Source organism: Nicotiana tabacum, chromosome 3, assembly GCF_000715075.1.
Source record: "Nicotiana tabacum cultivar K326 chromosome 3, ASM71507v2, whole genome shotgun sequence".
Lineage (NCBI taxonomy): Eukaryota > Viridiplantae > Streptophyta > Magnoliopsida > Solanales > Solanaceae > Nicotiana > Nicotiana tabacum.
This window is the reverse complement of record NC_134082.1, coordinates 211,070,018-211,081,609: the sequence shown is the minus strand read 5'-3', so window position 1 is coordinate 211,081,609 and position 11,592 is coordinate 211,070,018. Positions and strand designations below refer to the sequence as shown.

Below are 11,592 nucleotides of genomic sequence, written 5' to 3'. Positions count from 1 at the left end.
ATATATTGCAAAACTATAATTTCCAGTATTTTATAGTGGATGTTCAGAATCCAGATTTTTAAACTAAGTTTGCTGATGCAATTCTTGTTGGAGTTCTTATTTTAGTTGCTTTTTATAAATTATGCTGGAAAATCTAGTTATTAAGCTATAGAGGCCAATATATTATAATGGAGATCGGTAAGACAATGTAAAATTTGTATATACTATAATTTGCTTGAATTAAATAATTTAAAAGTGCACAATGCAGATTTTTTTTAGCACCAAATCAAGAAACAAAAAAATAGACTAATAATATTTTGAAAAACAAAAATACCGAACAAATTATTCGGGATTACAATCAGTTTTTCATATGAGCCAATGCAACTTTATTGTATATAATCAATCATTTTTTTCCTGTATTTTCTTGCATAAAGATGAACTACAGCAGAATTTGTGCAATTTGTTATGTTATGCCCATATTTTTTGCAACGACCACATCTTGGTTCCTTCTTGAATTCTTACCAGAAACATGTCGATTCTTCTATCTTCTTCCTAGCATTACTTTTACATCTGGAGGCTTAGTGATTTCTGATTTAACATTGTCTGGTATAACCCATGTTGTTGAATCACCTACAGAATTTACTTGTCCTTCATATGTTTTCAATTAAAAATCCCTTGAATAATAGGCTGATCAAAAGGTCGATTTCTTGTGATATATATTGTCAATTGCAGCAATTACATGTTCACAGGGTATCTCATCTAGCTGAAATTCCGAACAATCACATGTTCTTTTGTCTAGATCAACAATAAATTTCATACCCCTTCTTTGACAATGAATTTTAGTCGATCAATGGGCAATACTCTAAATGTAAAAGCTGGTTTAATTTTTTCTTCCAATATTGTTTCTGCCCAATTTGATATCTCACGGAATATTCCTTCTGTGGTTGTCCTTCTTTCATAGAACCAGCTTTGCAATTTTTCTTGTATGAAATCCATCATTGTTAAAAGTGGAAATTCTCTTGCACATCTCAAAACATTATTCATTGACTCAACAATATTTGTTGTTAACATATCATATCGTCGTCTTGGACAATTTGAACGAGCCCATCTTCCTAGTGATTCCTCCATCAAATAATTGAATGTTTTCTTATCAACAACAACTATTTGGGACATGAAGTCATCAAATTATGATTGAGGGTATACTCTTGCAGCACTTTGAAAAAGGTTTATTACAGTGTTTCTCACTCTTTTTTTGCTTTAGATTCTTTTCTAAATGATATATGCAAATACCATGGTATCACTCAGGGAAAACTTTTGAAATTCCATTTGCAATGGCCCTGTGTCGATCTGACAAAAATATTAAATCTTTACGAATCCCAATTGCTTTTCTTAATTCTCTGAAATACCATTCATATGATTCGTTATACTCTGAATCCGCCACGCCAAATGCTATAGGGAATATCTGGTTATTTGTATCTTTTGTAACAACCACTAACAGGACACCTCTATATTTATTTTTAAGAAATGTTCCATCAACAACAATAAGTAGTCTACAATACTTCCACCCAGAAATTGATGCCCCATATATAAAAAACATGTAAACAAACATGTCAGATTGAAAAGTAAATAACATTCAGTTATACCATATGTCTAGCTGAATAGTAATAACATAGTGGACAACAAGCTTAAAGACGATAGATTTCCATTAAAATATACTGAAATCAAAGAAAACTCAAGTATTATATACTGCATTAAAGATCATAATAAAAAAAGAAGACAAAAATCACTCAAAAAAGGTAATGACAAATAAAACAAAGTTCTAGGTTAAACAAAAATCATCTAGTATAATATAATGGAGAGAAATCTTACACATGACAGACATCCAGTAAAATATACTGGAATCAAACATAACTCAACTATGTTATAATATTCATCCAATATAACATATTGGAAAACCTACATTTACACGAGGCCAATTCGAGGGGCAAAGGCGTCGCGAGCTAGAGAATTAGCCAGTTCGAGGTGAGTAATGGTTGTAAATGATGTCCTGAGGGTTTGAAACCCCGGATTGCACATCGTAGTGCTATATTGTGGCAATATACGCGTTGAATAATGAGCGTGGGGTCTTTCACTACTGGGGATTGTGACTTGGTCCATCCCGATTGATGATTTTACCGAATATTTGACTGAAATTCATTGGTTATCATCATGATTTGGGTTGATTGCCATATTTGGGCTTCGTGCCAACTATTTGAACCCTTCAGGGATTTTTATCACTGTTTCCTCACTACTTGACTTATTATTTGAACTCAGTCCTGTTGATATCTACTGTTTTACAAACTCAGCCACTTTTACTCGGTTTTGAAACTAAAATGATATTTCTACATCATGTTTTGGGTTGAGGACTACTGTTTTACTAATGCCCAAGGGGCTTATGATGATTTTCGGACTGAGTGAGGCCGAGGGCCATAAGTGAGGACATGCTAAGTGATATGTGGCCGATGGCCTGAGTTACTATTTATGCCACGCGGTGGCTTGAGTGATGTGAGGCCGAATGATATGAGGCCGAGGGCCTGAGATACTTTATATGCCACGCGGTGGCTTGAGTGATGTGAGGATATGCTGAGTGATGATGCCACGAGGTGGCTTGATATAGCGCTTGGGCCGTAAGGGGCCCCTCCGAAGTCTGCACACCCACAGTGAGCGCGGGTACCCATTGTTCTGAGTGATTGATGCTATGCCCGAGGGCTGATATGATTGATTGTGAGGTAGCCCGAGGGGCTGATACTATTCCGAGAGTGAGCCCGATGGGCTGATACTGTACTGAGAGTGAGCCCGAGGGGCTGATACTATGCTGAGCGATTAATACTGTGCCCAAGGGGCGGATTTCTACTTGTTATTTACCTGTTTTACTTGTTTTAAAAAGGAATATCATTTGATTCTTCACTGATTTACCGCTTTAAGTGATTTTACTGCTTAATATGGAATTGCTTTGTGTCTTTACGTGTTTTCATACTTTCAGCCATTATTTATAATTGTTACTCACTGATTCGGAGTACTCACATTACTCCCTGCACCATGTGTGAAGATTCAGGCATCGCAGAGTCCGCTCATAAGTGCTAATTTCTCCTAGTCCAGGCAGTGATTTGGAGACTATGAGGTAGTTGTTGGTGTTCGCAGCTCCGTGCCTCCCTTATCCTAGCATTTTCATGTTTTTTTCTGAACTATTATATCGGATTTTGTGTTCAGTAGACTTGTATCCGGACTTCTTAGTTGCTCATGACTTGTGACACCCCGGTTTGAGCTATGTCGGGATGGTTCTTGTTGTTGTTAACGTTAAAATTCCGCAATTTATGAGTATTATCTTATATGTTATTACTATTTATGATGATTAACTGTTTAAAAGAGGTGTTCCATTTTGGTCTGGCTGGCCTTGTCTTCACGAGAGGCGCCATCACGACCGGGTTCGGGGATTGGGTCGTGACACAAATCAATTTGTGATTATAGAAGAAATTTAAACTAGTTAAATTCAAACAATCAGACAAATAATTGAGAGAACTTACTTGGATTTGCAGATTGACGCCGCAAGATTGTGCTAAAGAAGAATATGAGGTCAAGTCGCGTAAATTTAAAAAACAGAGTAGGGGTATTTTAGTCAACAAATTGTTACCGTGCTAACTTGGCGGCTAAATATCGTTGACTTTTGATTGTGTGGCTAAATTTAATTGTCCAGGCGTAAAACTGGCCATTTATAATTTTTTCGCTTTAATACTTGGGAAAATGACACTATATAGCTGCTCCCAAAATAATAGCAAAAAAATATCTCTCTCTCTCTCTCTCTCTCTCTCTCTCTCTCTCTCTCTCTATATATATATATATATATATATATATATACAAAAAATTATACAAATTTTATATATTTTTTCGTCTATTATTGTAAATATTTTATGGCGCAGCCTAAAAATAAAAATACTTCTCATTTAGGGGTCGTTTGGTAGGATGCATTAGATAAAATAATGCTTGCATTAGCTTTGTGTATTAATAATACCTTGTTTGGTAGACATTTTGAACTTATACATTAGTTATGCAAGCATTAGTTATACATCCTATTTGGTATTATTCTATGCATAACTAATGCATAAAAAACCATGGTATTAGCAATGCAATGGGTTTTAATGCATGGATTAGCATAGTTAAAGACAAAATTGTCCTTCAAAATTTATGCTTGATTAAAATATGCTAGTTATTATATTAATGCAAGTTTAAAATAATTCAAATAGTGAGAAATAAAATTATATCTCTAGTAAATAAACAAATACTTAGCATATTTCCTTTTTTTTATAAATAATATTTAGTTCTATATTACAATATAGGTAGACAAATCAAATAATTTTTTTAAACTTTTTCATATAAAAATATTTTTCAATATATGTTTCTTTTAAAAAGTTTTAGAGTGATGGACTGGTTTTTGAGGGTATTATAAACAAGCAATTCTTTAAGAAATTGTGGAGTACTTTAATACATCAAACCAAATAATGGATAAGAAATATGCAAGCATAACTAATACCAGCATAACTAATGCAAACATAACTAATACCAACATTACTAATATACCATATTAAGCATTATTCTTATGCACCCTGCCAAACGACCCCTTAGGGTTCTCATTTAGGGCTGGGCCTCCTCCTATTACGTTTGGGTTTCCTTGATTCAGTTGGGCTTCTACAACGCCACAATCCACAAATAAAAAGGACTTCGATTTTATCTCTTAGTACCGGAAAATGGAAGAATAATCCGGACGGTGTTAGAAGAGTTAATGGACTCGTTGTCTTTACAATCTCATCTCAGTTTGAGGAGGTAATTTGTAGTTCTCTTTTGTTTTCTTATAACAGATTCTTCATGTTTTAATTATCATAAAGTTTAATTCTTGATTAGTACTTAGTTTCAAAGATACGTTTAATTGGAAATTCGACTGAGTAATTGATGTTCTTTTGTGGTGTTGAAACGATGAAAGCTCAACCAGTACATACCCAGCAAGAAAACCAGGAAGTGCAGTTCCTGAATTTGTAAGATTGCATAAAGGTCCTTCAAAATCCAGATATTTACCACAAAGGTATTGTATGGCCACTGCAAGTAGGGAGGGGTTGAACGGGATAGGAGAAGGCGATGGAGTTATAATTGTGGATCATGGTTCCCGCAGAAATGAGTCCAATCTTATGCTAAGTTAGTTTCTGGCACCTTTCACACTTTTCAATTTTGATACTGGTTTATTATGAGTTTGCTTATAGTTGTAATTTTGATGATAAATGTCAGATGAATTTGTAGCAATGTTTAGGGAGAGGACAAAATACCCAATTGTAGAGCCTGCACACATGGTAAGAATGTTTTTATCCCTCCCTCTTTGTATGATTACGGTTGTGGACCTTGTTGTTCGTTCATTGTTTCATTCCTGATGCCTTTTTACGCGCTGATGTTTGGAATTAGAAAACGGATGAGGAAAGAAAAATGCAGTGGAGAAGGATAAGAAATGAGGAGTCTTCAAGTATGTTTTGATGTTAAGAGCAAAGGTGAAGGAAAATGAAAAATTTAAAAGTATATGTTTTCAGGAAAAAAATTAACAGAAATGGTATCACAGAAAGGGAAAGACAAAGTAGGTTTGGATGTTAAGCACAAAGGCAAAAATATAAAAACAGAAGTATATCTTTTTAGAGAAAAAAAATGATATCCAATCTATGTAAAAGAAAATTTTAGAATATATCTTGTGCGAAAACCTAGGAAATCAAAGATTTTTGGGATTGAAAGGATAGAGGGATCTCTTTAGGGTTGGTGAAGAAGTGGTGATAGGAGTAAGAATGTGGTAGGAATAAGAGAATCCTAATGTTTTCCCTAGCCACAGAGTACAAAACTATAGATTTCTAATGAATTTATTTTCTTTTCCTCGATGAATACTTAGTCCCAAACACAACCTTAAGCTCTCCATTCTCCTTTATATTTAATCTTCTTGAAAGGTTGGAACTCTTATTTTTCCTCTGTATCTCTTTTATGACAAATTAGGAGCTAGCAGAACCATCGATCCGAGATGCATTTAGTTTGTGTGTTCAACGAGGAGCACGTCGAGTAATTGTGAGCCCATTTTTCCTTTCTCCTGGACGACACTGGAACCAGGTATTGTTCGTCTCATGTATTCTAAACTTGTGCTAGGTTATCTAGAATTTCCTTTGATGTATTATGCTAGGTCTTGGCCTGATACCTTTCCCTCTTCAGGATATTCCTTCTTTAACGGCTGAAGCTGCAAAAGAACATCCAGGAGTATCATATGTCATTACAGCACCTCTTGGTCTTCACGAGTTACTTGTCGTAAGTTCTTGTTATGCTTCTGTAGCTTTACTTTCACACCAGTTATTCTTTTCATTTAGATATGGCATCCAACAAATATTGAAACCTAACGTTATTCCTACTCCCTGGTTTGAGGTTTTGGCTAAAAGTATCTCTCAACTAAGGTACATCCTTGTCTTACCTAGTGAATAAAAAACATCCCTGTACTATCCAACTAGTTGCAAGATTCATCCTTCCTGTTAACTTGTGTCAAAAAACTAACGACACCCACAAAAAATGTGATAAGCACGTGACTTTCCCCTAAGTTTCCCTATTATGTGTTATCTTCCACCTTCAGCGAAGGAGATGCTAAGTTTTCTTTCATTCTAAACGGCCTAGAGCTTTTGAGAATTTGCTGGTGCAATGGTGTACTGCAGCATATGGGTACTGGCTTTTGCTGATTTTCGCTGCATGTTATTGGGGTTTTCTGGTGTTAGTGTAGAGGTCTCAAGATGTGAAGGGTATACAGGTGTGGAAAAGTGTTTATTGTTGCTGGTTTTTTATTGATTTGAAGTGCCGACAAAAATGAAGTGTTAATTGTATAAGAAACGAAACAAATACTCTTAGGCAGCGGGAGTACTTTTCGTTTAACATACATAATAAGTTTAATACAATAAGTGCAGATAAAACGACTAGTACAATAAGGTTTTGCGAGTTTTTTCCTCTTTCACTTCTCAACTTTCTTTCGAATTTCAAGACTATTTGTTGCTCTTGTTGTAACGATCTTTAAGTCGTGCCTCGCGATCAACCACTATTCCTGAAAGCTAATGGATCACATGAACGGATCTTCCACTAGGCTCTTCATTGCTCCAATTAAAAGATTTGCATGGTTTTCTTTTGCGGGAAAATAGAAAAAATTTAAATATCTCCACGCATGAAATGGTCCTTGATGTAAAATTGTAACCGGAAAAACATGCTAAATATTTCCATCTCAAAAAAACATGCTAAATATTTTCTTTCGGGGCGCAATATGTAGTTATATACCATGACTGATGAAACTAACAGAGTAAAGAAAACAAACATTCTAGAATTGACATATAGTGTGTGAGCACCTAATTTTTGCCTCACATAGGAAATTACTCCTAAAAATAGTCCAAAAATAATTTTAATTGTTTTTATAAATTTTAGGAGTTTTTGTTTTATTTGTTTTGCATTTATTCGCATTATTCATGCATATTTAGAAATGTGTTAAATCATAAAAATCATCAAAAATAGAATGTTTCAAGTTGATGGTTATTCTAACTTTGGGCTTAATAATGGGCATGAATACCACGCTAGCCTAATGTCCCTATTTATTCCATAATTATAATAATCAAATCTTACACCCTTCCACAATAATTTCCTTAATCAATGGCCTTTCACTAATAATCTCAAACTTAGGAAAGGGTGTAATTTATGAATATTCGTAGTATGCTTTAGTCGCGTTCTAATTTATTATCGTGATTATGTATATGTTCGCGTGACATAATTATGATTTTCCACAAATAAATCAAAGTACGCGTTCGTGCGACTTTGGCCGAACAACCTTAATAATTAATAAAGTGTGATAAATTGTGTACACGTTCGCGTGACATGATTTCAACGCCTCAAATAAAACGGATTTACACACATGTAATCCGTTTCAAAGATTAAATCCATAGCGCCATAATTATTAAAAGTGGCAAAAAGTAAACGTACATAGGTTCTAAAAATGAGTAATTAAACAATTTAATTAAGCCAAGTATGATTAAAGCGACCGTGCTAAAACCACGGAACCCGGGAATGCCTAACACCTTCTGGTTTTCGCGTGCTTTAAAACAAAGTCAAATTTTCTCGATTTGGGATTTAAAAATAAACCGGTGACTTGGGACACCATAAAAATTATTCCAAGTGGCGACTCTAATTAATTAAATAATCCCATTTCAAATAATGTCACTGTAATTGGAAAAACTCCCTATTCTTCGGAAAAAGGAGGTGTGACTGTGTGCGAAGTGATTAAAACACTAACAAGTTAACCAGAGTAAACTAACGGAGAAAATGACAGTGTAGCAATACAATTTTTGTCAAAAATCATAGCTCTTCTCAGTTGGTAATGGTGTAGCAGAGTTGGAGAGAGTGGTTTCTTTCCCAAAAGCTCTAGGCCGTTTAGAATGAAAGGAAAATCAGCATCTTCTTTGCTGAAGGAGGAAGATAATATACATAATAGGGAAACTTGGGGGAAAGTCACGTGCACGTTTTTTGCGGGCGTCGTTAGTTTTTTGACAGAAGTTAACGGGAAGGATGAATCCTGCAACTAGTTGGATAGGACAAGGATGTACCTTAGTTGAGGGATATTTCTTAGCCAAAAACTCCCCTAGTTTGCATTCAAGCTGGTGAGATAGACCAAAATTTGCACTTATAGTTGCTTACCCTCCTGTCTTTCCCATCCATTGACCTCACGGCAGTTCTTGCCTAACTATGGATTTTCTTTCTTAAATGAGTTGGCAACTGCTTTTTCTTTCAGTCTGCTGGCACTTGTATCAGGAAACCCTTTAATTTATTCTTTGTTCCTTATGAATTATCATTCTGTTTTCTTTTGTGTCAATGGCTTTGCTGCATCCTATTTAAATCCCATTCTTTTCTTACTCAAGTAACTCGCAAACGTTTATGTCATGGGATGACCCATGATGGTCAGATGTTTTTGCATTGACATCCTTCCATGCTAAAGCTGTTAGGCTAAATTTTTAGTCCTAGACGGTTGATTTAAAAACAGCCAAATGTTTTCTCATTGAAATTCTTCTATAGAAAGCTAATAGGTTAAAATTCTAATTCTAGAAGATTGTTATTACAGGACGTTGTGAATGATAGAATCAAGCATTGCTTAAATCATATTGCTGGGAAAGCAGACGAGTGTTCAGTTTGTGCTGGAACAGGAAAATGTCAGCTCCGCCAGTGACATACTTATGAAGCTTAGCTAGGCTTTGTTATGTAGAAAGAATCTATTGCTGATGGCAGTTGATTTAGTTGGGTCTGGCTGGCTGAGTGATACTATACCGCTTCTTGAAAGGGATAAATGATAATGGTCAATTATCTCTCCCGCAACTCAAGCATCCAAGTGCTCATGAGAACTTTGATATTTGGGAGTTAGTAATAGCATTTCAACTACAAATGTCGACCGCAGGGTGCTTAGTTTCTCCACTCAGCTGATGGAGAGTTGGGAGAGCAAAGCTGCATTTCAGATTATCCTTGTCTTCTTTAAATAAATTTTCCTAGTGTTGTAAAATACTTCATGTGTTCACTCAGAATATGTACCTCCAAACAATTATAACTTATAAGTTGCCTTCCTTTCTTTGTAATCACAGTTGGCCTCTTTATTCCTCAACAGTTTTGGTTTGAGACCATTGCAGTCTAACAATGAGTTTTACTGTTTTTGTTTACTCATTACCATAAATTAACAATGATTTTTATCACATGGGTTGTAGCCGAAATTGCTGGGTATTGTATTTAGCTTTTCTTGTCAACAACAAGCTCTTTTTTTTTTCAATGATGGATGAGCTTGCTGGTTGCTCTCCGGTTTCATTCATGCTTGAATTTGGCACTTTACATATTTCTATTATATAGAAACATGAAGAGTTTCGACGTGTGTTCTTAAAGGCATAAATTTCAAATCAAGGGCATTTAGACTTTTAGTAGTACTGGATTATGCATGTCTCTTAATTTGTAAGTAGACTGCCACGTTGCTCAAATTATCTATCTTCTCGATCGTTTTCTTCATCTAGATTCAAGAGCATTCTGCTCCAACTCTTGTTCTCACTCTTTCTCTATTCTTTGCCTCTGGAGTCACCTGATCTTTTCCTTCGCGTGTCACTCGATTAATACTTATGCTTCAGTATGTGGAAACTCGGAGAAGTTTTCAAAATAAAGATTCTGCGAAATTGAATGACCGACTTTCAAACCTTAATTTTGGATCCATTTGAGGTAATCACGTATTTCAAGGTTAGTTCTATCCTCTATTTTGTTACTTTTGTTGGTTCATTTTGTTACCTGTAACTATAGTCTATATTAATTGGGGTTTTGCAATTTGGATCGATACTGATATTTGCCAATTTGTGCTTTTGATGGTTGAAGCATATTTTCTAGGTTCTTTTTATGATGAATTGAAGGAGTAGGGCTTCTAATTCAGTTTCTCTGCTTTTTGGAACCAAGCTAACTGATCAGATTACCTTTTGCAAAGGAGCACACTTTCTTTTTCTTTTCTTCTTCCAATCGCTACCCTCTAGGGTAGGGGTAAGGTCTGCGTACACACTACCCTCTCCAGACCTCAGTAGTGAGATTTCACTGAGTTGTTATTGTTGTTGTTGTTTTTCTTCTTCTTCTTCCAATCGCTAAGCCCATTGCTAATGCTTAGATAAGTTGGTCTCATTATGACGCTTAATGGCCATTGTGTACCTCAAGTACTCTCCTATCATATTTGGACTTTTGAGTTTAAAGTAGGATCAATCTAGAGATGATTTCTGAATTTCCTTTTGACGTAAGTTGGGTAAGGTAATCAAGTAACAAATGTTTGACACCATAGCCACTTTCTCGCTGTTCCGTCACTCAATCAAATTTTAACGGTGTTCCTTTTAAATTGGTTATACAATGTTACTCTTCAAAAATTGGTTATCTATATGTTCCAATTGAACTGTCTATGTCTAAAGTATTCACTACAGTTTCTATTGATCTAACCAGATCTATTTTGTACTTTATAGTTTGCGTATCATGAGATTGATATCATATTATTCCAAGTTATACGATATGCAAAATTAATACTCCCTCTGTTTCAATTTATGTGAACCTATTTGACTGGGCACGTAGTTTAATAAAAAAGAGAAGACTTTTGAACTTGTGGGGTAAAATGAAGCACATATATTTTGTGTGACTATAAATCATTGCATAAAGGTACATTGTTTCCAAATAGGAAAAAAGGTCATTCTTTTTGGCACGGACTAAAAAGGAAATGAGTTCACATAAATTGAAACGGAGGGAGTAATAGATTAATATAATTTTCCTTTAAAATGCTGCAGAGATTAATGACTTCAAGCCTATTTTGAGTTAGAGAATGTATATATTTTTCTCTTGTTTATTGATGTTTTTCCAATTTAATTCCTAAAAATATAGGAAAAAGAGATATCTTATCTGTTGCTCCATCCGTTCCAATTTATGTGAACTTGTTTGACTGGGCACGGAGTTTAAGAAAAAATGAAGACTTTTGGAATTTGTGGTCCTAAACAAGTCTAA

At 35.0% G+C, this 11,592-nt stretch overlaps 1 protein-coding gene across 1 annotated transcript; it reads left to right on the top strand.

Annotated features, from left to right (window-relative positions):
• Window positions 1–4,676: 4,676 nt before the first annotated feature.
• On the top strand, window positions 4,677–9,713 carry LOC107789392 (sirohydrochlorin ferrochelatase, chloroplastic). The gene is made up of 6 exons (XM_016611186.2): window positions 4,677–4,836; window positions 4,994–5,202; window positions 5,293–5,354; window positions 6,034–6,144; window positions 6,244–6,336; window positions 9,164–9,713. Exons 1-6 carry the CDS (start codon window positions 4,796–4,798, stop codon window positions 9,266–9,268), a joined length of 621 nt encoding a protein of 206 aa, XP_016466672.1. The 5' UTR covers window positions 4,677–4,795; the 3' UTR covers window positions 9,269–9,713.
• Window positions 9,714–11,592: the final 1,879 nt, after the last annotated feature.

Excerpts from the sequence above, each read along its gene's own strand:
- LOC107789392 (XM_016611186.2), top strand. The coding sequence starts at position 4,796 with ATGGACTCGTTGTCTTTACAATCTCATCTCAGTTTGAGGAG. Across the intron at positions 6,145-6,243 it reads CTGGACGACACTGGAACCAG|GATATTCCTTCTTTAACGGC; the intron begins GTATTGTTCGTC and ends TTCCCTCTTCAG. Across the intron at positions 6,337-9,163 it reads GTCTTCACGAGTTACTTGTC|GACGTTGTGAATGATAGAAT; the intron begins GTAAGTTCTTGT and ends TTGTTATTACAG.